At 46.5% G+C, this 24,783-nt stretch overlaps 1 protein-coding gene across 1 annotated transcript; it reads left to right on the plus strand.

Annotated features, from left to right (window-relative positions):
- The first annotated feature begins 1,144 nt into the window (after positions 1 to 1,144).
- On the plus strand, positions 1,145 to 11,577 carry LOC118095565 (vomeronasal type-2 receptor 26-like). The gene is made up of 5 exons (XM_060281313.1): positions 1,145 to 1,331; positions 1,432 to 1,574; positions 5,802 to 6,029; positions 8,411 to 8,537; positions 9,334 to 11,577. The coding sequence occupies exons 1-5, from the start codon at positions 1,145 to 1,147 to the stop codon at positions 10,083 to 10,085; spliced, it is 1,437 nt and encodes a 478-aa protein (XP_060137296.1). The 3' UTR covers positions 10,086 to 11,577.
- Positions 11,578 to 24,783: the final 13,206 nt, after the last annotated feature.

Genomic DNA, 24,783 nt, shown 5'->3' on the forward strand with positions numbered 1-24,783 from the left:
CCAGTTACTCCTGCATTTCAGATGGAAATGGGTTGGGTTCATCACTGCAGCTAATGAAGCTGGAGAACAATTCTTGCAGACCATTGAACCAATGCTTTTCCAGAATGGAATCTGTTCAGCGTTCACAGAAAGAACGGAATACTATGTGCAATTCTCCGGTAACGTGTTTGATATGGTGGATCAATCAAAATTTTTCTCACAAACTTTCATGAAAAGCAAAGCAAATGCAGTTGTTATATATGGAGAAAGTACATCTATTGTGTGGCTTATATATACTATTATTGCAAGGAATATGATTCAGCTAATACTTCATCCATCTGTGAGGAAAGAACCTGAAGGGAAAGTATGGATTACAGCAGCTCAAATAGATTTCATATCAAATATGTTAGGAAAACTTATGGACCCTAATATACAAATGCTCCAAGGTGCTATCTCCATTACGATTCACTCCAAGGAGATTCAAGACTTCTCAGACTTTCTGCAGGGTGTAAAGCCTTCTGGACAAGATGCAGATGGTTTTATCGAAAATTTCTGGGAACAAGCCTTTAGTTGCTCACCTTCAGAAGCCTCTCCAATGGCAGGCATTTTGGATACATGTACTGGAGAGGAGTTGCTGGAGAACCTCCCTGCACCGTTTTTTGAAATGAGCATGACCGGCCACAGCTACAGTATCTATAATGCTGTCTATGCTCTGGCACAAGCCTTACGTATTACTTGCTCACCTGAAGCCACCTGCAAAAGGATAAAGGGTGGAAACAGACTCTTTCCTCAGAATGTAGAGCCTTGGCAGGTAGGGTTTCCTGTTACAAAGTCTTTACTTTATAACCTGCTCAGTATTGCACACTCCATTGATATAAATGCCAACCCATACAACCCATATTGTATAAGTAAATAAGGAAAATAATAAACCTTAATATATCAAAACAAACATTAACTGATTTTATTGTGATCCCTTCCAACGCTTCCCTCCACTTGTGTTGGATATGTGATGGCTTGTGGAAGAGTCCAGTCAGGGCCGGCGCCTCCATTTAGGCGAGCTAGGCCGTTGCCTAGAGCACTGAAATGGAGGGGGCGCTGGCCAGCCTGCCCCCCGCCCCCCGCCGCCCGGGGAGGGCTCCACTGGATCGTGGAAGGGGAGTGAGGGATGCCGAACGAGGCAGCGCTTCTTCGGCCGCTCAGTTCCAAGCGAGCCCCGGTGCCTTGGCTGCTGCTGCTGCCCTTTGTCCCTGCAGCGGCAGCGCCCCGTCCTCGGAGCCCCCCAAAACGCTGGCCGCCCGTCCACACCCCACTCCTTCTCCTGCGCTCGGAAGGGATTGCAGCAGCCGTGAAAGGTGAGCGAGGCGCAGCTGTAGGCAGGCTCTCCTCCGGGTAGCAGCGTGCAAAGTTCTCTCAGGAGGGCTGCCTTCCGGGTTCCTCTCCCGCCTCCCGGAGTGGTGAGAGTTCCGCACTGCGCCGCGCCCTCCCTCCAGCTCCCCGTCACGCCCTGCAGCAAGGCCATGCACGGCGGGGAGCCAGAGAGCACGGCGGGAAGCTGGAGGGCACAGCGCGGCGGGTGGGAATGCCGAACTCAAAAGGTAAATATTGTGAGGAAAACACCACACACTCCCGTTCATCCCTTCGGTAAACTTTCCACTTTCTGTGGGAAGATTTGTGATAACGGGGTGGGGGGGGAGGAAGGCAGGAAGGAAGGGCGAGGGCGCAGTAGTTCGCCTCTCTCGAATGCCCCTTTCGGGCAAGCGGCTCCTCGCCCGCTGACCTGGGCTACCCCGCCGCAATCGCGCACCTCTTCCGGGCGCATGGCTTTCGGCAAGAGCACAGGGCACCCGCACGGGTGGGGTGCGCCCAGTCGGCCTCCCCAGTGCTTTTTCTGGTTGCGCTCCGCAGGCGTCGCTCCCCGCCCTGGCTCCTCCTCCTCCTTCTCGCCGCAGCTGTTCCTGCAACACCTCGGCAGCTGAAGGGTGGCATGAGGACGGTGGGGTGGAGCGAAACTGCGAGTGGCTCCCAGGCTCAGAGTCTGTGCACGAACCTGGTGGGTTTATGAGGCCACAGCGGCTGGAAGGCTGCACAGGAGCAGAGCCGAGTGTCGCCCTTTGTGCTCTGGCTGCTGCTGCTGGGCACATCTTCCTTGCGCGGCACCCAGGCGGGAGGGCTTCCAGCCCAGCGTGTTGTTAATTAAGTTGCCCAGTATGAATAATGGCTGCACAAAGATGAAGGACAGCACTCTCCCTCTTGTAACACTGGCCCGAGGAAGGCGCGAGTCGCCCCGCCCAGCGCTCTTGCGGGCCGGGAGAAGGATCAAGCCGAGGGCACAGAGAGAGACGGGGGGAGCAAGGAGGGCTGGGGAAGATGTGGAGTTGCGCCCCAAGCCATGGTGGAGAGGGGAGCCAGGGGGCTGCAAAGTTCTTGGGGGCAGCTTGCACTTTGCTTATTATTATTTATTACATTTATATACCACCTTATATTCAAAGGATTTCAGTGTGGTGTACATGGCTATCACCATCCCAATTTCATCCTCACAACAACCCTGCTAGGTAGGTTAGGCTAAAAGATGGTGTCTGGCCCAAGGTCCCCCAGTGAGCTTCATGGCTGAGTGGGGATTCGAATCCTGCTATCCCAGGCCCAACTGGACTCCAGGTTCTCCGCCCAGCCCAACTTTCGAAGTAAGATGTGAACATTGCAAACTAAAAAGAGACCCCGCTCCACCCGTCCCTAAGTTCAGTAAACCCAAGAGTCTTTCGCGTTTCCTAACTGGACAGCAGGGAGAGGTGTGAGAGAGAGGAACAGCCTGTATTTTGGAGTTAGTTATTGGGCACATTAGTGGCTTAAAACACCATGAGATTGCTTCCCCCTTGCTGTTGTAAACGACAGAGGGGATTGGGATGTCTGTGCATTTATCTGTTTGGTTTCCCTACACCTGTATGCACACCCAGCTCCTATTCTTGAAGCCGTCATCTGTGATTGGTGTGGGGGTGGGGCGGCAGAAGGTGATCTCGCCTAGGGTGCAAAAAACCCTAGCAGCGGCCCTGAGTCCAGTACATCTAGAGGTGTGGCAAAGGTTGTAGCCAGTCTGCCATTGAATGCTGTGGGAGCTCCTTCATGTATCCACCTAGAACATATTCCCTTTAGAGGTGAGGACGTTTATATGAGGGAACAATTGCACACTGCTCTACTGTGTGTCCTAAATAAACCCTATTATCCAGGAACCTATACTCGCACAAGATTGCTCAAAAAGAGGTTTGTTGGTTATCAGAAGAGGGCATACTTTGACTAAATGCACAGTAACTAATACAGAGCAACATATAGCTACACTCATACAGAAATCATGGATGCCCTGAATTAATAAACTCAAGATCCTAACATGGGGGATATACCGTAGCTAAATATATTTTCCTTTTTCTTTTTATTGGTTTTCAATTTTATACATACTAGGATACAATTTCTATTTACAAATTATATTTCTCTTGCTCCTTACAGCTGCCTTCCTTTCCTCTATCTTCTTTATATCATCACTTCCTTTTGTGCATTGTTTTACAATTTACATATATTTCATTACATCTCTACACACTGTTTCTGTAGAAAAAAATCAATCTGTTCTACATTGTTTGTGAATTCCATTCATAAATTATAAAGTCTGTTTATAGTATTTTACCATGTTATTATCCTTATTATAATGAATAAAATTTTCAAAATCTGCTATGAGGTTTGAATAACAAATTTCTATTAACACGATTTCTTGATATAATCTAAAAAAAACCTCCTTCTTTTTGATGTTTCATTGCCCTGCTGCCGTATTTTTGCACTTAAATTTGCTATTTCCATATACAGTACTCAATGATTTTCTGCTGCCACTCCTCGACTGTGGGTGTTTGTTTCTGTTTCCACAGCCAAGCCAGTATAATTCTTGCCCCTGTTGTCTCATAGAGGAAGAATTTTTGATCATTTTTTTCAATGTCTGCCCCAACCATTCCCAGCAGAAATGCCTCTGGTACTTTTTTGAAAGTATATCTAAAGATTGTATTGAGCTCATTGTAAATCTCTTTCCAGAATCTTTGGATTTTATTCAGGGGCGTAGCCAGGATGAAAATCAGGGGGGGCAAGGGGCGGGGAGCAAGGGGCGGGGCCAAGGGGCGGGGGCGGGGCCACATCGGAGCAGCCCGAAATCGGGCTGCTCCGACTCCCTCCTCCCCCTCCGCGATAGGAACGGACGAGGGGGAGCCAGGATCAGCCCGAAATCGGGCTGCTCCGACTCCCTCCTCCCCCTCCGCGATCGGAAGGGGCGAGGGGGAGCCAGGATCAGCCCGAAATCGGGCTGCTCCGACTCCCTCCTCCCCCTCCGCGATAGGAAGGGGCGAGGGGGAGCCAGGATCAGCCCGAAATCAGGCTGCTCCGACTCCCTCCTCCCCCTCCGCGATAGGAACGGACGAGGGGGAGCCAGGATCAGCCCGAAATCGGGCTGCTCCGACTCCCTCCTCCCCCTCCGCGATAGGAAGGGACGAGGGGGAGCCAGGATCAGCCCGAAATCGGGCTGCTCCGACTCCCTCCTCCCCGTCCGCGATAGGAAGGGACGAGGGGGAGCCAGGATCAGCCCGAAATCGGGCTGCTCCGACTCCCTCCTCCCCCTCCGCGATAGGAATGGACGAGGGGGAGCCAGGATCAGCCCGAAATCGGGCTGCTCTGACTCCCTCCTCCCCCTCCGCGATAGGAACGGACGAGGGGGAGCCAGGATCAGCCCGAAATCGGGCTGCTCCGATCCCCTCCTCCCCCTCTGCAATCGCTGGGGCAGGTGGAGGGAAAGCCCCAGAGCCGCGCAAAGCGGTTGCCTGGCTTTCCCTCCGCCCGCCCCACAGCCAGCCGGCTAGAAGGGACGTCTCCCTTCTCCCTTGCTGGCTGTGGGGCGGAGGGAAGGAAAGCCAGCCAAACGCTTTGCGCGGCTCTGGTGCTTTCCCGCCGCCCGCCCCACAGCCAGCCAGGGAGAAGGGAGACGGCACCGGGCGGGCAGTGGGGCAGGCTGGCCAGTGGCCCTGCTTCTAGGGGGGGCAATTGCCCCCTCCTGCCCCCCTGCCTACGCCCATGATTTTATTGCATTTCTACCACATGTGGACAAAGTCTCCCTCCTTAACTTCACATTTCCAGCACTTCTTATTTGCTGTTTTATACATTATGGATAGTTTGGTTGGGGTGATGGACCATCTGTACATCATTTTATATATGTTCTCTTTTCATAGCTGCCAAGTCTCCCGTTTTTCATGGGAACCCCCCGGATTTTAATCAGTTTCCCGCTGTTATCCCGAATAGAAAAGAATCCTGGAAATTCCCCGGATTTCCTACATGCCAGGGAGGCTCCATTTGGGTGCTGCTCTGCCCATGTCTGGGCACTGGAAATAAGGCAGCACCGGCACCGGAAGTTGCTTCTACGCTGCGCCGCTGCGATCCCACATTTTTTAGCGGGAGACTTGGCAGCTATGTCATTTTAGTAGTGTACATAGCTAACTGTTGCATTAATATAATATCTTGAGAACGTAAGCTCCTGGCCCTTTTCTTGTCCATCATCTCAAATCCCTTCTATAGCTTGAATCTTAACAAAGGCTACTCTGAAAGGTCTACAGCATTTATGTGAGCATCTCATGACTGTTGAGTTTACACTGATACAGGATTTCCCTGCTGAAATTTGGGTCCCCTCCATTGGGAACCGAAGTGGTGAACTCCTGGAGGAAAAGAATTTATATTCTTCCCAGAAAACTATTAAATTATCTTAGACTATTACAACACTTCATAGACCTTTTGATTCTATTTCCACCTAGCTGCACTCATGCCTGCAGAGGATCTCATTCAACAACAGTGTTGGGGATGAAATTACATTCAATGAACATGGAGAATTAGCAGGTGGATTTGATATTACCAACCTGGTCACTTTCCCAAATAATTCCTATGTCAGGGTCAAAGTAGGAAAGCTGGATCCTCAGGCCCCTCCTGGAAAAGAGCTCACCATAAATGGGGATGAAATCCAATGGCCCAGAGTCTTCACTCAGGTAAGGAAATCACTGCTCATAGGGGTGGCATTTTGGGGCATTAGCAAAATGTCGCAGAGTGCGTGCTGAGTAGACCACACAGATGGAATCACTGAAGAAATATGCAAAAATATCTTTGCATGGTTTAATAACAAAACTCCTCTAACATACATCTTACATAGTGTCTATAATAGTCACCTACCCATACAGCACATCATAAACCATTCACAATTGCTGCCCACTACTAACACTGCTACTATTAATTCTTTTAGTAAATATAAAATGAACCATTCCTTCAAAAAGAGCAAAATGCCAAAAAAGACACGTCAAACTAAGAAGGACCAATTTCTATCAGAGAGTGTCATCCAACATGCTTGTTTGTTCAAGGCAGCGCTCTACTTAGTGGCGTTAGATAGAATGCTAGGCTAGCTGTATCATTGTGAATAAACACTGGAATCTACTAGAGCTTTTCAGATGCCGCTTGAGACTCTAGTGTTGAATTGGAATGATAGAAGCAGGGGCGTATGGAGGTTTTTTTTCAAGTTGGGCCCTGCGACGGGCCCAGACCCAGGAGGAGCCCCTGCAGAATAATGCCTTGCTTGGAGTGGCTTGGAGCCTGGCTGTCCATCCATGTACTCCATGGGCAGCTGGGCAAGGCATGCAGGCTCCTCTCAGTGGCTCAGTGGAGGAATCCAGGTGCTTGTCATAGTCCTGTGCTGCCAGCCATGGCAGAGCTCAGAGGATGGAGAAGCAAGACAACCAGCCAAACCTCAGGGGGTACTTGCCTGCAGGCAGAGCCCATATTCACGCTCCACTCCAGTCCAGTCGTAAGGTCAGGAGTATCTCAGTTCATGTAGTCAGACAATCTGGGGGTCGAGAAAGCCAAGGGTCAAAGGTCACAAGAAACAAGAAGCAGCAAGGTCTGGTCAGGAATGACAAAAGTTGTTTCCTGCAACTGACTGAGGATGGAAAGCCTGCTTTGGAAAGCTGGAGCCAGCAGGTTCTCATCAGGAGCAAGAAGGCTGATCAGCAGCAGGTGGAGTCCCTTCACCTTGTCCTCCTTCAGGGTGCTCCTCACAGGGGAAGCTGACTCCTGACCCATGACACCACTGGCGTTGGCCATCAGAGGAGCTGTGCAGTTCCACATCCCTAGTTAGCTGTTGGCACTGTTGTAAGTGTCAGTAGAGTGCTAAGCTTAGCTCAGGGGGGGGGGAGAGAGAATGGTGGATGGAGTTGCAAGAGATAGAAGGTGGGCAGGTGGTATGTAAAGCGCGGGAGGAAGATTGCCAGGCAGGCAGACCAAGGAAGGCAGGAGGAGAAGCAGAGCAGACCCAACCCCGATTGCCAAGGGGGAGCACAAAAGGTGATGACAAGCAAAGTTTTAGAAGTTCTGTTCCATGGTCTCTTCCGACTTTGGAAGCACTGGTATCTCCTTGCCAATGGTGCAAGGGATGGTGTTGATGCCAAAATAGCACCTTGCACAGGGCACAAGGAAGCCTAGGTACACCTCTACATAGAAGGCATTAATATACTCACAAGCAGATCTCAGTTTTACTAGAACTAAAAGTGGCAATATGATTGCTCCTGCTTTGAGGATATATATTGTAAAGAAAAAGAACACTAGGTAAAGTTCAACAGCAGTTGACTTGTAAAGAAGAAATCTTCAGTACTTCTGCCCAGAAAGGAATTATTATTTTACAACTTCAAAATATATGTATTAAAAGGTAAAGGGACCCCTGACCGTTAGGTCCAGTCGTTACCGACTGTGGGTTTGTTGCACTCATTTCGCATTATTGGCCAAGGGAGCCGGCGTACAGCTTCCATGTCATGTGGCCAGCATGACTATGCCACTTCTGGAGAACCAGAGCAGCGCACAGTAAGACCGTTTACCTTCCCGCTGTAGCAATACCTATTTATCTACATGCACATTAACATGCTTTCGAACTGCTAGCTTGGCAGGAGCAGAGACCAAGCAATGGGAACTGACCCTGTCGTAGGGATTCGAACCGCCGACCTTCTGATTGGCAAGCCCTAGGCTCAGTGGTTTAACCCACAGCGCCACCAGTTTCAGCCTAAACAAATGAATAAATTCTGTATGAAGTAAAGTACCATTGGAATATTGATGTAAGATAGTTCCCTTTCAGGTTCACACTAATAAACATTTTTGGAATGTTTTAATGCCCACATCCATTTTGCTTTCAGGATTGTTAACCCAATATTTGCTAAATAGCATTCCCATTTCCTTTTATATGGAGGATGAAGATATTCTTTTTCTTATATTGAATATATGGATCCTACATTTAACATTTGTCACCCTCTTATTTACTGATAGATCACCTGATGTTAGATAAATCCCCTAAAACATTTTATTAATATTAACCTCCTCATGTCTCTTTGGATAGGTGCCACCTCTTTCATTGTGTAATGCCAACTGCCTTCCTGGTTATGAGAAGAAAAAGAAGGAGGGCAAGAAATTTTGTTGTTATGATTGTGATCCATGTCCTCGTGGCATGTTCTCAAATGAGAAGGGTGAGAGATGCCATATTAGCACATAAGAGACATTTTAGTAAATTCTGAGCATATCAGCAGTGGGGTTTGCTCTGTCTGGTCTCAATTTATATAGTTTATTAACAATAGTAGAATAATTTCGCTTCAATCTCAGTAAAAGCTGACCCTATGAATAAATTATCTTAACCTTCAAGATTGAATACCAGGAGGAAGAGAGTTTAATCTGTAATTTTCCATCGCTGTATCTACGTACATTGATATTCTAAACATTACTGCATATAATATTCTCGAATGTTTCATGCAGCTCCTGCCGGTCCAATTCAATGCAACAATACATAAGATTGGTACATGCATTCTGTCCTGGAAGACATTAAAGGTTTGAAGAAGGGGGCATGGAATAGAACTGGTGATCTTTTCTCTAAGAACAAGGCACTTTTGGACCTCTTCTTCTTCCTCCTCTTCTTCTTCTTCTTCTTGACATTTTGTTCGTTTTACACATTTTAATAATGCATTTTATTGTTGTTAACCACTACTGTAGCTCCACCCCAATTCTGTTAAAATGCAACAAGTCATAAGTAAGAGGAATTTTTTTAAAAAAACAACAACAACTCTTAAGCATATTCTGGATTGTTTCCAATAGTCATACAAACTTTTTTTGTTTTTTTAGGGTTGGAAACCTGTGCTAGATGTCCTCCAGATCAATATCCAAATGAAGAGCAGAATGAGTGCATTCCCAAGAAACCAAACGTCCTAGGCTTTGGTGAAACTTTGGCCATTGTTTCAACTTTCTCTGTGCTTTTATTCTCTCTGATCACAGCTGTGGTACTTGGCATTTTCATTAAGCACCGGAACACTGCCATCGTCAAAGCCAATAACAGAAGCCTCACTTACATTCTCCTAATCTCCCTCCTCTTGTGTTTCCTTTGTTCCTTGATGTTTATTGGAATGCCTAATAAGGCAACCTGCCCACTCCGACAAACGGCTTTTGGCATTGTCTTCTCTGTGGCCCTCTCTAGCATCTTGGCCAAGACTATTTCAGTGGTTTTGGCATTCATGGCTACCAAGCCAGGATCCAGGATCAGGAGATGGGTAGGCAAAAAACTGGCTTATTCCATTGTCCTTTCCTGCTCTGTGATTCAAGTAGGAATCTGTGTCTTCTGGCTGGCAACCTCTCCCCCATTCCCAGATGTCGACATGCACTCAATGACTGAAGAAATTATATTACTATGCAATGAAGGGTCAATCCTCATGTTCTATTGTGTTTTGGGCTACATGGGCTTCCTGGCCATTATCAGCTTCACTGTGGCCTTCCTAGCCAGGAAGTTGCCTGACAGTTTCAATGAAGCCAAGTTCATCACCTTCAGCATGCTGGTCTTTTGCAGTGTTTGGCTTTCGTTTGTTCCAACTTATCTGAGCACCAAAGGGAAATACATGGTGGCTGTGGAGATCTTCTCCATCTTGGCTTCCAGTGCTGGGCTGCTGGGTTGCATCTTTTCCCCTAAATGCTACATTATTGTGGTGAGGCCTGAGCTGAATAACAGAGAGCAGTTGATACGGAGAAAGATGTAAATAACAGTATAGTTTGTTATTTATTTATTTAGAATCTGTAGACTTGTTAGCAGGGTAATTTCACTGTGGTTTTTCACGAACAGAAGTTACCCTAAATGATCAAAATAACAGAAGAGATTGTCTTATCATTTATGTTCTTGATACCCAGCATAATTGCATATGAGGAACAGATGAACTGGAATTAGGTGTTTGAAAAAACTATGGATGATATCCATAGCTCATTCTGAGCACCAGAGGAAAATCCATGGTGGCTGTGGAGATTTTCCATCTTGGCTTCCAGTACTGCCTTCCCTCTTTTCCCCTAAATGTTACATGATTTTTATACTGCCTGAACTGAATAATAATAATAATAATAATAATAATAATAATAATAATAATAATAATATATTTATTATTTATACCCCGCCCATCTGGCCGGGTTCCCCCAGCCACTCTAGGCGGCTTCCAACAAAATATTGAAATACAGAAATCCATCAAACAGTAAAAGCTTCCCTGAACAGGGCTGTCTTGAGATTCCTTCTAAAGGTCTGGTAATTGTTCTCTTTGACCTCTGGTGGGAGGGCATTCCACAGGGTGGGTGCCACTACCGAGAAGGCCCACTGCCTGGTTCCCTGTAACTTGGCTTCTTGTAGCGAGGGAACCACCAGAAGGCCCTCGGCGCTGGACCTCAGTGTCCGGGCAGAATGATGGGGGAGGAGACGCTCCTTCAGGTATACTGGACCGAGGCCGTTTAGGGCTTTAAAGTTCAGCACCAACACTTTGAATTGTGCTTGCAAACATACTGGGATTCCCGTACTGGGAATAATAGAGACAAGCTGATACGGAGCAAAGTATAAATGACAGAAGAGATCGCAGTATATGTGTATGAATGAAACTATGGATGAAATCCAACATATCCAACAATCTGAATGCCTACAACTTCCCTTACCCTACTTTTGCTGTATCCACTTCCCCAATAGATTCTTAAACTCCTGAGCAGATGTTGAGGTGCGTAGGAAACTGCAGATAGAGAAATGGGGAAAGGGAACTTTGTAAGCTGCCTTATATTGAGTGAAAGTATTGCTCCATATATCAGGGCGATGGACTACACTCAACCAAGTCTCCAAATTCTTCCATAATTTTGACAGTCTGGGTTGTATGATGTGTAGCTGTTGGGAAGAAATATCAGGCAAGAAGTGGAGACAGGCACTAGGCTGGGGAAATTGTGTATAGTCTGAGACCTTTCTGCTCATCAGCTATGTCTTCCCCAGAGAATGTAAAACCCTTGTGCCATCTAAGATGCTAGTGAGCTATGACCCTCCCTTCTCTGCTCATCTCATCATTTTTTTGATGAGAATAACAGAAGATGGAACAGTTGTTACTAAGCATGTCACTCTGCTTCAAACTGTATACACGTGCTCTTTCAAAAAGTCGTTAGGCGTTGAGAGGTTGGGGTTGGCCTAGGGTGTGATTTTTCATTTGTGGTTGGCTGTGGTGGTCTTTGTTTCATTTGTGAGTGGGGTGGGTGGGTGTTTCGGGTCAGGTTGGCCATATTGATTTCTATGCTATTCATGGGTTTCTGTCATTGTTTGTTGGGCTGTGTATGTGATAAAGGGGAACCATACCGGGGTGAAGCCGTCTTCTTTGATTGCACATATTTCTGTAAATCAAGAAAATCTTTAATAAACAAGTAGTTAGGGTGTGTTATCCAGGGTCTCTATATCCTGATATGGTTGGACCCTTTCCATCATTGTTCCCTGATATGGCAACGTGATTGTACTGGCCAATTTGTTTTTAATGTTTCTAGATGATGCCGATAAAGGTTTGGATTGATTGATTGATTGATCATTGTTCCCAAGATTCAGTAATGTAATCGATGTTACATATGTCAGATGTTACAAGGGCCAGTAGCAGTAGGAAATTAGTCAAATGGGGAAAGGATGCAGTTGGCTCCCTCATAAACACATTTAGACAGGGGAAATTTGGGGGGAAAGATGGGTGCCTGCCTACAGGCGGGGTGTTTTTCTTTTGTTTGTCATTCTGGATGTCCTGCATTAGCTCAAGCCGATAGGACTTGATGACCTTAGAAGACTCTTCCTAATCTATGATTCTGTGATGTGACAGACATGTTTACTTCGGAAATCTTCCCATTGCTGATGCTCCATAGAGCCAAAAACATTGCACCAAACTTTATCTGACCTGTAATTATTAAAATTAGTATAATCAGTTCACCTGGCAAAGCACCAGAAGGCACAATGAAAAATAAAGAATCAAAAACGAAATCTGAAATGATTAAAAGCACCCCAGGGTTCCATTGACAGCTATGGTAAGGGAGGAGAGAGGAGGCCAGGCTGTTATTTCACTCAGTTTCCCTCTTTCATTGTATAGGTCAGATTTTAAATCACTCTATATTATTTAGCATTCAATGCATTTTTTGGTAACAGTCAAAGTGGATACCTGCCCCTTTAAGAACAGAATTGCCAAAGTCAGCTGTCACCAAATCCATCCTCTTCAAGTCCGGCTAATGATAGTAACAATATTGTAGAGAGGCAAAGGAGAGTAGAATGATATTTGGGATCAGGATGTTGTTGTTGCTGCTGCTTCTGCTGCTTCCCAATATGGTGCCCAAAGTGCACACTGTTGTTTGCAGCAGAAATAACCCTGTACATATTCCACATGAGTGGTATGAACCAGGTGACCTTATCATTGGTGGGATAGGGTCTCATATGCATTATGTATTCCCCAGCATTTCCTTCCAACACCCACCTCACCTGTTTCTTGGCAATCCAGTGTAAGTAAATGGACCTTAAGATTATTTCCTGTAATCTCTATACATTCATATCCATCTAGAAGATAATTATGCGTTGGAAAAAACGCTATGAGAAAATTATTTTTAATTTATTTTTTAAAAAACAGTGGTAAGTATTTAAATGTATATTTTATTCTTGGTTCAGAATAAAGAGGAGACACTCCACAACTTGCTTCATGTTGGACGGTATCTCTCCATCCTCCAATGAAGCATAGATAACTCACTGAACTTCCCCAGTCAATGAGGCAGAATTAAGGTTATGCGAGCAGTGTGCATGCATCTGACACAGAGCCATGGGAGCACTGCCGCAAAGCCGGTTAAGCCAGGCACTGGGCTGCAATGTTGAAGGATGGTATAAAATTGAAATCATGTCTAAAGCACATTGAAAACAATTAGGGCTTTAGATGCACTTAATAATAATTGGATAAAATCTTTTACCATCATCACTACTAGCTCATCACTGGACATTCTTCATATTTAAAATGGCAGCTGCAAATTCCTTTATTTTAATTTCATAGCAGTTTCTATTGCTAGGGACAGCTACGTACTGAAAATGGGATATAGAACTGATTTCAATAACTGTAGCATAGCCATGTGGCACAGTTCTTGTTTCTAGTGATAAACAGGAATATGGTTAAAAAAACCTGAAGCTTAGTAAGTGAAGATCTCTTCTCAATCTATAGGTTCAGATTTATTAAATAATCTGGTTCAGATGGAAGAGAGATCCAAACATTAATTCTAAGAGCACAAAGCAGTTTCAATACTTACAAGAAGATTTAACAGAGGGGTTTGATTCTCTCACATTTAGATATTTATTCTCTATAAAATACTAACACGCTTTATTTGTAGGGTGATTAGAAAGTTCTACCAACACATCCTCGCCTTGGTGTTTGCTGTTGATGAGATCAATGAGAATCCCAAGATCTTGCCCAATGCCACTCTTGGATTCCACATCTATGATAGCTATTCTGATTCAAGGATGACCTACCGAACCACTTTGGATCTGCTCTTTAAATCACATCACTTTGTCCCCAACTACATATGTGGCAATCAGAAAAATGTAGTAGGAGTCATTGGGGGACTTAGCTCTGACACCTCCTCATCCATGGCAGACGTCTTAGGTCTCTACAAGATTCCACAGGTACAATATACTGGAGGTTTCAAAAAATAGGTATTTCATGCTGTAGTTCACTCTACCCTCCTACTAGGAAGCTGTTGATTCATAAATATCAAGTCAAAAAAGGGAAATGGTTGCATTGTTATTCAAATATTGTTAAATTTGAAGGGTTTAGTATGTGCATAAACCAGCTATTATGGGAGTGCCAAGTTCCCAAAGATATGTGTTTAATATATTTAGTGGAGGATTATTCGAAAAGTTTCAGTTTGATAAATGGGGCACTTTGATGGGCTCACATTAGAGTGGTACCTCAGGTTACAAACGCTTTAGGTGTTAAGAACTTTGCTTCAGGATGAGAACAGAAATTGTGATCTAGTGGTGCGGCGGCAGCAGGAGGCCCCATTAGCTAAAGTGGTGCTTCAGGTTAAGAAGAGTTTCAGGTTAAGAACTGACCTCCGGAACGAAATAAGTTCTTAACCAGACGTACCACTGTATTTCAATCCTGCAAGCATTATTGAAGGCAGTGCAAGGACAAAAGTTCTCCTGTTCTGGGAGAGAATCCATGTGTACAACTATGCAGCTGTGATGACTCCCAATATATTAGGAATTAATATCTACAAAAACAAATGAGCAATATTGTTTCTCTGTAAAAAGGGGTCGGTGCTGTCAAAGATTAGTAAATATGGGATATACAGGATTTATATTCAGATAAATGTGTTGTGAATTCTTGTTTCCACTTGGAAAGGTTTGGCTATTTCCTTTTTCAGATTTCATATGGTTCATTTGAACTGGCCATAAACGATCCCATCAAATTTGCTTCCTTTTATCGGATGGTCCCCAATGAAGATCTCCAGTACAAGGGAATTATCCAGTTACTTCTGCATTTCAGATGGAAATGGGTTGGGCTCATCACTCCAGCTAATGAAGCTGGTGAACAATTCTTGCAGACCATGGAACCAATGTTTCTGAAGAATGGAATCTGTTCAGCATTCACAGAAAGAACGGAATACTATCTGCAATTCACTGGTAACGTGTTTGATATGGTGGATCAAACAAAGATTTTCTCACAAACTTTCATGAAAAGCAAAGCAAATGCAGTTGTTATATATGGAGAAAGTACATCAATTATATGGCTTACAAGTGTTATAATTGCAAGGAATATGTTTCTGCTAATACTTAATCAATCTGTGAGGAAAGAACCTGAAGGGAAAGTATGGATAACAGCAGCTCAAATAGATTTCATATCAAATGTTCCAGGAAATCTTATGGACCCTAATATACGAATGCTGCAAGGTGCTATCTCCATTACGATTCACTCCAAGGAGATTCAAGACTTCTCAGACTTTCTGCAGGGTGTAAAGCCTTCTGAACAACATGCAGATGGTTTTATCGAGAATTTCTGGGAACAAGCCTTTAGTTGCTCACCTTCAGAAGCCTCTCCAATGGCAGGCATTTTGGGTATATGTACTGGAGAGGAGTTGCTGGAGAGCCTCCCTGCACCTTTTTTTGAAATGAGCATGACCGGCCACAGCTACAGTATCTATAATGCTGTCTATGCTTTGGCACAAGCTTTACATATTAGGTGCTCATCTGAAGCCATCTGCAAAAGGATAAATGGTGGAGACAGACTCTCTTTTCAGAATGTAGAGCCTTGGCAGGTAGGGTTTCCTGTTACAAAGTCTTTATTTATAACCTGCTCAGTATTGCACACTCCATTGATATAAATAAATGCCAACTCATATTCTATAAGTAAATAAGGAAAATTATAAACCTTAATACATCAAAATAAACATTAGCTGATTTTATTGTGATCCCATCCAACACTACATTTATATGAGCCTATGATTCTGGAAAATATTTCCTTGAATTTGCCCTGCCTGACTTCCATTAAAGTAAAGATTCTTTTTCAGTGGCAGGCTGCCTTTCTTCTAGGAGAACATGAATTCTAGGGATATTTTGTAAGTATCTTCAACAAAGCCCCTCTCACTTCTTATGTCCTGTGGTGTGACATGCTGTAGCCAAGAGCAGATGCCCTCCACTTGTGTTGGATATGTGATGGCTAGTGGAAGAGTCCAGTGCATCTAGAGGTGTGGCAAAGTTTGTAGCCAGTCTACATGCACTTTGATGTGCTTTCGAACTGCTATGTGGGCAGGAGCTGGGACTGAGCAATGGGAGCTCACCCCATTGCAGGGATTCGAACCGCTGACTTTCTTATCAGCAAGCCCTAGACTCTGTGGTTTAACCCACAGTGCCACCTGGATCCCGAGGACTTGTATATGAGGGAACAATTGCACACTGCTCTACTGTGTGTCCTAAATAAATCCTATTACCCAGGAACCTATACTCACACAACACTGCTCAAAAACAGGTTTGTTGGTTATCAAAGAGGGCATACTTTGACTAAATGCACAGTAACTAATACAGAGCAACATATAGCTACACACATACAGTAATCATGGATGCCCTGAGTTAATAAACTCAAGATCCTAACATGAGGGATATAGCTAAATGTTTTTTTTCTTTTTATTGTTTTGCAATTTTCTACATACTAGGATACAATTTCTGTTTACAAATTATATTTCTCTTGCTCCTTAGAGCTGGCTTCCTTTCCCCCGTCTTCTGTCTTCTGTCTTCCCTTTGCACATTGTTTTACAATTTACATATATTTAATTACATGCCTCTGGTACGTTTTTGAAAATATATCTAAAGATTGTATTGAGCTCATTGTAAATGTCTTTCCAGAATCTTTTGGTTTTATTGCATTTCCACCGCATGTAGAAAAAGTCTCCCTCCTTAACTTCACATTTCCAGCAGTTCTTATTTGCCGTTTTATACATTATGGATAGTTTGGCTGGGGTGATGAATCATCTGTACATCATTTTATATATGTTCTCTTTTCCTAGTTGCCAAGTCTCCCGTTTTTCGCGGGAAACCCCCGGATTTTCATCTGTATCCCGCTGTTATCCCGAAACAAATCCCGGAAATCTCCCAGATTTCCTACCTGCCAGGGAGGCTCCATTTCGGGTGCCACTCTGCCCATGTCTGGGCACTGGAAATCAGGCAGCGCCGGCACAGGAAGTTGCTTCTATGCATGTCTAGACATGCGTAGAAGTGACTTCCAGTGCCGCACCACTGCTGATCCCGCATTTTTCAGCAGGAGACTTGGCAGCTATGTCTCTTTTAGTAGTGTACATAGCTAAATGTTTCCATGTTAGCGTTAATATAATATCTTGAGAAAATAAGCTCCTGGCCCTTTTCTGGCCCATCATCTCAAATCCCTTCTATAGCTTGAGTCTTAACAAAGGCTACTCTGAAAGGTCTACAGCCTTTATGTGCATATCTCATGATTTACACTGATTCACGATTTCCCTGCTCATATTTGGGTCCCCTCCACTGGGAACTGAAGTGATGAACTCCTGGAGGAAAAGATCTTGTATTCTTCCATGAAAACTATTAAATTATCTTAGACTATTACAACACTTCATAGACCTTTTGATTCTCTTTCCACCTAGCTGCACTCATGCCTGCAGAGGATCTCATTCAACAACAGTGCTGGGGATGAAATTACATTCAATGAACATGGAGAATTAGCAGGTGGATTTGATATTACAAACCTGGTCACTTTCCCAAATACTTCCTATGTCAGGGTCAAAGTGGGAAAGCTGGATCCTCAGGCCCCTCCTGGAAAAGAGCTCGCCATAAATGGGGACAGACTCCATTGGCCCAGAGTCTTCACTCAGGTAAGGAAATCACTGCACATAGGGGTGGCATTTTGGAGCATTAGCAAAATGCCACAGAGTGCATGCAGTGTAGACCACACAGATGGTATCACTGAAGAGATCCAAAAATATCTTTGCATGGTTTAATAACAAAACTCCTGTAACATACATCTTACATAGTGTCTTTAATAGTCACCCACCCATACAGCACATCATATACCATTCACAATTGCTGACAAAGCAAATTACAGTGACTTATCAGTACCTGCTATCACAGCTGTAAAAACTAGGTCAGGATATGCACCCTGGCCTTTAAAGTGGCACACATCCTGTGAAACAATAAGGAACCCTAACATTTAAAGAAACTATTCAACGGGCATGTCTAGTTTTACCACTTGAGATGAAAAGGGAATTGCTGCCCACTACTAATAACACTGCTACTAATTTTTTTTAGTAAATATAAAATGAACCATTCCTTCAAAAACAGCAAAATGCCAAAAAGACATGTCAAACTAAGAAGGACCAATGGCTATCATAGAGTGTCATCCAAAATGTTTGTTTGTTCAAGGCAGCGCTCTACTTTGTGGTGTTAGATAGAATGCTAGGCTAACTGTATCATTGTGAATAAACACTGGAATCTTCTAGAGTTTTTCTCTTGCCACTTGAGCCTCTAGTGTTGAATTGGAATGATAGAAGCAGGGGCATATGCAGGAGTTTCTCAGGTTGGCCATGCCACGGGCCCAGACCCAGGAGGAGCCCCTGCAGAATAATGCCTTGCATACAAAATTTCATATTCTTAACCTCTTATCTACTCATTGTACTGCGACTTCCTCGGATCCTCCTTACTGCGATTCACTGCTAATCCACTTTAGCAATTTTTACTTCATAATCCTTTTATCCTTATATAAATTGTACTTATTCTTAATTCCAAAGAAAACCATTATCTATCGTATTTCATATTTTCCTTTACCACCAAGCCAGATCTTAAACTACAGCATTGTATATACCTCAAAATCCATTTCTTACTATTAAATTACAATACTATTCTTCTTCAGATAAACTTTAAAATTCTTCCAATCTTCTTCCACTGATTTTTCTCCCTGGTCGCGAAGCCTCCCGGTTAGATCAGCTAATTCCATATATTCCATCATTTTCATCTGCCACTCTTCCACCGTCGGTATTTCATGTGTTTTCCAATATTTTACTATCAAAATTCTAGCTGCTGTTGTGGCATATAAAAAGAATGTGATGTCCTTTTTTGGGATTTCATTCCTGACTATCCCCAATAAAAAGTCCTCTGGTTTCTTTATAAAAGTGTTTTTAAACACTTTCTTCAATTCATTATAAATCCTTTCCCAGATGTCTTTTATTTTGGGGCAAGTCCACCACATATGGTAAAATGTTCCTTCCACTGCTTTACATTTCCAGCACTTATTGTCATGTGTGTGATACATCTTTGCTAATTTGACTGGAGTTAAATATTACCTATACATCATTTTTATAACATTTTATTTCAAAACATTACATGCAGTGAACCTGACAGATTTTTTCCACAACCTTTCCCAATCCTCAATCATTATATTATGCCCAACATCTTTAGCCCATTCGATCATTACCAATTTTGTTTGCTCATCCTTTGTTTGCCACTCCAGCAGTAAATTATACATCTTAGAAAGATTTTTAGATTTTGAATCCAGTAGCAGTGTTTCCAATTTGGATTCTTCCATTTGGAAACCTATTTTTTTAATCGATCTTAAAAACCTCATTGATTTGATGATATTGGAGCCAATCACTAAGAACATCCTTCATCTGTTCAAATGCTTTCATCTTATAATGGCCTCCTTCTTGTAACAAAATATCTTTGTATGTTGGCCACCTGGCTTCCATGTTTAGCCTTTTGTATGCCTTAGTCTCTAACGGTGAAATCCACCTGGGTGTTTTTCTTTCTAACAAATCCTTGTATGTAACCCAAACATTAAATAATGAATTTCTGATTATATGGTTTTTAATACCTTTGTGCACTTTTATCTTATCATACCTGTCACAGTGACCGGAGTGGGCTACTTCAGAGTAACGACTCTACACAGCTCTGCATTTTATCTTTTTATTGGTGCTGCGTATTTACAGTGCTGAAGGCAATGCTATTTACAGGAACACATCTTATCCGCTTGAATCAGAACCTCCGAATGGCGTTTGGCGCGTTTTTCTCCAGCATAATAACTTGGGGAGACCCATCCTCTTTCCCCTACGTTTTCTGCGCAATTCCGGAGTTGGGGGGATGGGTCTGCCCCCCTTGCTTGCCCCTTCCTGTCCCACCTGGGACGCTGGCTCTGCTACCTTGCCAGAGCCTCGGACACGACTTCCTGCTTCCCCACTTGAATCGGAACTCTCCCTGCTTTCCCCTGCGCTCAGGGATGGGCTGGAACTCAGGAGGGGAGGGACTTCGCGATACCCCCTGTCCCTCACATCCATCCCCCTCCCAAGCCCCCCTTCTCCCCTCCCTAGGGGCTCCCCGGGTGTCGGTGACGACTGAAAGCCTAAAAACTCTGTACTTTCCGAGCCTGTTGGTGTGAACACCTCCCCCCAATCCCTCGAGCTCCCTCCTTCCACCTGAGAAGACTGAAATCCCAAAAAGTCTGTGGCGTCAGAGCTGGTGGGGGTAAAAATGCGCTGCCAGTCTGCCTCTTCCTCTGACAGGGTGGACCTCGGAGATGCCCATACCTCTTCCTCCGGGTCCTCAAACTCCGCTTCCCATCCCCATGGTGAACTGGTCTCCGCGACCTCCTCCCCCTCCCTTTCCATGTGCCAGGGCTTGGGTCTGTGTGGGAAGAGGGCGTGAAATTCTTCCACCAAGAATTCCTCCTGTATCTGAGTGGCTGGGACCCATTCATTCTGGGATGGCAGGGCATCCTCCCATGCCATGAGATACTCCAGGCCCCCCACCCCTCTCCGTGAATCAAGGATGGCCGTGGCCTCATTGAGTTGCTCCCTGCCTCCCCTCTCCCCCCCTCCCTCGGGGGTCTGTTCGCTGTCTCGGAGCCTGCTGCTTTCCCTATACGGTGACAGCAGCGATCTATGAAATACTGGATGCACCCTCATGTCCTCTGGCAGTGCCAGCCTGAAGGCAACCGGGTTGACCTGTTGCGTGACCGTGAAGGGGCCCAGCCGTCTGGGCGCCAGCTTTTTGCACCGCCCTCTGGTGGGAAGGCCCTCTGAGGACAACCAAACCTTGTCCCCCACCCTGATGACCTCCCCTTGTCGCCTGTGGCGGTCTGCCCCCTTCTTGTACGCTTCCTTGGCCCTCTCCAAGTGCTCTCTGAGTTGCTGGTGCACCGTCTCCAGTTCCTCTGCCCAATCCTCTGCCTGTGGGCCCTCCTCCTCCTCCTCCCCCTCCCTCTCTGGGAAAGATCTGAGGTCGCGCCCATAGTTGGCCTTAAAGGGCGACACCCCTGTGGAGACGTGCACTGCATTATTGTAGGCAAATTCTGCCAGTGGCAGGCGATCCACCCAGTCCGTTTGTCTCTGGCTGACGTAGCATCTCAGGTACTGCTGCAGAATGGCGTTGACCCTCTCCGCCTGTCCATTGGTTTGCGGGTGCCGAGCCGTCGACAAGCTGACCTCCACCTGCAGGAGGTTCATGAGCCGCCGCCAGAACCTGGAAACAAATTGGCGGCCTCGATCCGAAATAACTCTTAAAGGTAATCCATGCAGTCTGAAGACGTGGTCAACAAACAGTTTGGCTGTCTCTTCTGCAGAGACCGCCCTGGCACACGGTATAAAATGGCACATTTTGGACATAAGGTCCACCACCACCAACACTGCGGTCTTGCCCCTGGACGAAGGCAGGTCTGTGATGAAGTCCATGGACACCACTTCCCACGGCCTGTGCGGTGTGGCTAAGGGCTCCAGCAACCCTGCTGGTGCTGCTCTGACCACCTTCGCTCGCTGGCAGGTGTCACAGCCCCTTACATAGTCCCGAACATCCTCCCGCACCCCTGGCCACCAGAAGTGTCTCATGACTAAGTGAGTGGTCTTGTCCCTTCCAAAATGACCGGCCGTTGGGTTGTCGTGCATCTGCTTGAGGACCTTACCTCTGAGCTGGGTGGTGGGCAGGTACAGTGCACCCTTGTAGAAAAGCATCCCCCTGCGTTCTGCAAAGTCTTTTGCTTGCTCCCTCCCCCTCGCAGCTCTCTGAAGATGCGTTTGGCGAACTCATCTGCTGCCGTCAGTGCTGTGAGTTCTGCCTCGCTCACCACTGCTGCTCCGCAGGACCATGCCGACGGGGGAAACACGTGTCGGGGTGCTGGTGGCAACTCCTCCTCCATGTACTCTGGCTTGCGGGAGAGGGCATCCGCCCTGACATTCTGCTCCCCTTGTATGTAGTGGATGGAGAAGTTGAAGTGAGAGAAGAACTCTGCCCACCGTATCTGCCGCTGGTTGAGCACCCTGGCCGTTCTCCAGAACTCCAGGTTCTTGTGGTCCGTGCACACCTGAATGGGATGCTTGGCGCCCACCAGGAAGTGTCTCCAGTGCTGGAACGCAGAATGGATCGCTAGAAGTTCCTTATCAAACACCGTGTAGTTGCGCTCTGGCTGGGTAAGCTTTCTGGAGAAAAAGGCACAGGGTCTCCACTCTCTGTTGGCATCCAGCTGCAATAAAATGGCCCCCACCGTGCGGTCTGAAGCGTCAGTTTCGATGCGCAGTGGCGCGTGCTGTACCACATGGAACAGGTTCTGGTCGGAGGCGAACACCTTTTTGAGGCTTTCGAATGCTGCCTGTGCCTCCTGTGTCCATCTGAACTTCTGCTTGCCTCTCAGGCAGTCAGTGATGGGAGCCGTAACTCGAGAGAAGTTCTTGATGAATTTCCTGTAGAAGTTGGCGAAGCCTAGCAGGCGTTGGGCATCTTTGCGCGTCCTTGGGCTGTGCCAGTCCAGGATGGTCTGCACCTTGTCCTTGTCCATCGCTAGTCCCTTGTCTGACAACTTGTAGCCCAGGAAGTCCACCTCCTTGGTGTGAAACTTGCACTTCTCCAGCTTCACATACAGGTGGTGCTCCTTCAGGCGCTGCAACACCTCCCTGACATCCTTCACATGCTGGTCTGGGTCCTTGGAGTAAATAAGGATGTCATCCAGAAAGACCAAGCAGTTCTTGAAGAGGAGGGACCCCAGGACGTGGTGCATGAAGGCCTGGAAGCATGCTGAGCCCCCTTGCAAACCGAAGGGCATCACCAGATATTCAAAAGAGCCCAGCGGCATGAACATCGTGGTCTTCCACTCATCGCCTTCCCGGATCCTGATCAAGTTGTACGCCCCCCTCAGGTTGAGCTTGGTGAAGATCTTGCCCCTGCGTGCCGCTGTCAGCAGATCATCCACTCTGGGCATTGGGAAAGCCACCGGTTCTGTCATGCTATTGAGCCGTCTGAAATCCACCACCAGACGGCGCTGTTGCGTGTCTTTCTTGTCCACCCAGAAGACCGGGCTGCCCCCTGCTGCCTTGCTTTCTCTGATGAACCCCTGCTTGAGGTTCTTGTCGATGAACTCCCGCAGATCCTCCAGTTCCTGATCTGACATGGCGTACAGCTTGGCTGGGGGTAGCGTGGCCCCTGGCACCAGGTTGATCTGGCAGTCAAAGGACCTGTGTGGGGGTAGGTGGTCGGATTCCGCTTCGCTGAAGACCTCCTGCAGGTCCCAGTACGGTTTGGGTATCGCCTCACCCCCCTTGACGTGCATGGTGGCCACCGTGGCTATCGGAGGCCCCTCCCCTGGTTGGTGCTGCATGCAATGTTCCAGGCAAAAGTCCGATCCAAACGTGATGCATCTCTGGTGCCAACTGATGGAGGGGTCATGGCGCGCCAGCCAGCTCATGCCCAAAACGATGGGGGGGGGTCTGAGATGGTGGTGACGTTGAATGCCAATGTCTCTGAGTGCCGTCCCACCGTCATTCTCATGGGGGGGGGTTGATGGGTGATGGCCCCTCCCAGCAACTCCCTGCCGTCAATGGTGGCGACGTGCAGGGGAAAATCCAGCTGCAGAAGTTGGATCTGGTGCTCTTCTGCAAAGTTTCTCGAAAAGAAGTTGGCAGAAGCCCCCGAGTGAATTAACGCTAAGACCGTCAGGGGGTATCCATTTGGGAGCGTTAGCGTCACTTCTAGAACCACCCCTCCTCTGGGGGGGGCTGGCGCTGCTCCTCACTGTGCGGGTGGGTGGGTTGGGGCTGTTGTCTGCTGCTTGCACCTGGCTGCTGCCCCTTGTCTCCTGCAGCCAGGCTGTCTCGTTTCCCTGCTGTGGTGCTGCGTCAGTGGGGGAGGGCACAACCGTTCCTGCCTTTCCTTGCCACTCCCTGCGATGTGGGCAGTCTCTGACGAGATGCTGGGGGGAGTTGCAGAGAAAGCAGTTCCCGCCCCTTCCCTCCTTGCGTCTTGGCGCCGCTGGGGTATGAAAAGCCCGCGCGCGCGCGCGCTATCAATTTGCATGGGTTCCTGGTCTTGGCTGGCCCCAGGCATGGCTTGGAAGGGCTGTTGGGGGAGTGGCTTCTCCTGAGACCGTGGGAACCAAGCCCGCTTTGCGCGCGTTGCTTGCTTGTCGTTCCACCGGGATTCCTGTCTCACCCCCACTGCCAGAGCCGCTTTGCTCAGCTCATCCATGCTATTGGGCTTTGGCCCTCTTGAGAGCTCATCCTTGACATCCTCATGCAACCCCAAGTAGAACGCCGCTTGCATCGGAGACGAATGCAGTTCCCACCCCAGTCTGTGCACCAGCATGGTGAATCTTGACCAATATTCGCGAACTGTCATTTTTCCCTGGCGTAAATTATGCAGTTCCTCTTTGGTCTGGTCCATATGACTGTCAGACGCATACATTACTTTTAAAGCTTCTAAGAATAGTTTGACATTCTTCATGCAAGGATTTTTTGTCGCAATTAACGGTCTGAGCCACTCCCTTGCTGCCCCGGTAAGGTGTTCCACTATAAACGCTACTCTATGCGCATCATCAGGGAACTCATCATTGTGCAGCTCAAGGGCATACAAGATCTCAGTCTCAAAGCCATTATACTCCCTCGGATCTCCGTTTAACT

The sequence above is a fragment of the Zootoca vivipara genome, chromosome 13 (genome assembly GCF_963506605.1).
Source record: "Zootoca vivipara chromosome 13, rZooViv1.1, whole genome shotgun sequence".
Classification (NCBI taxonomy): Eukaryota; Metazoa; Chordata; class Lepidosauria; order Squamata; family Lacertidae; genus Zootoca; species Zootoca vivipara.

Excerpts from the sequence above, each read along its gene's own strand:
- LOC118095565 (XM_060281313.1), top strand. The coding sequence starts at position 1,145 with ATGCCGAACGAGGCAGCGCTTCTTCGGCCGCTCAGTTCCAAGCGAGCC. Across the intron at positions 1,332-1,431 it reads GATTGCAGCAGCCGTGAAAG|TGGTGAGAGTTCCGCACTGC; the intron begins GTGAGCGAGGCG and ends CGCCTCCCGGAG. Across the intron at positions 8,538-9,333 it reads CATGTTCTCAAATGAGAAGG|CTGTGGTACTTGGCATTTTC; the intron begins GTGAGAGATGCC and ends CTCTGATCACAG.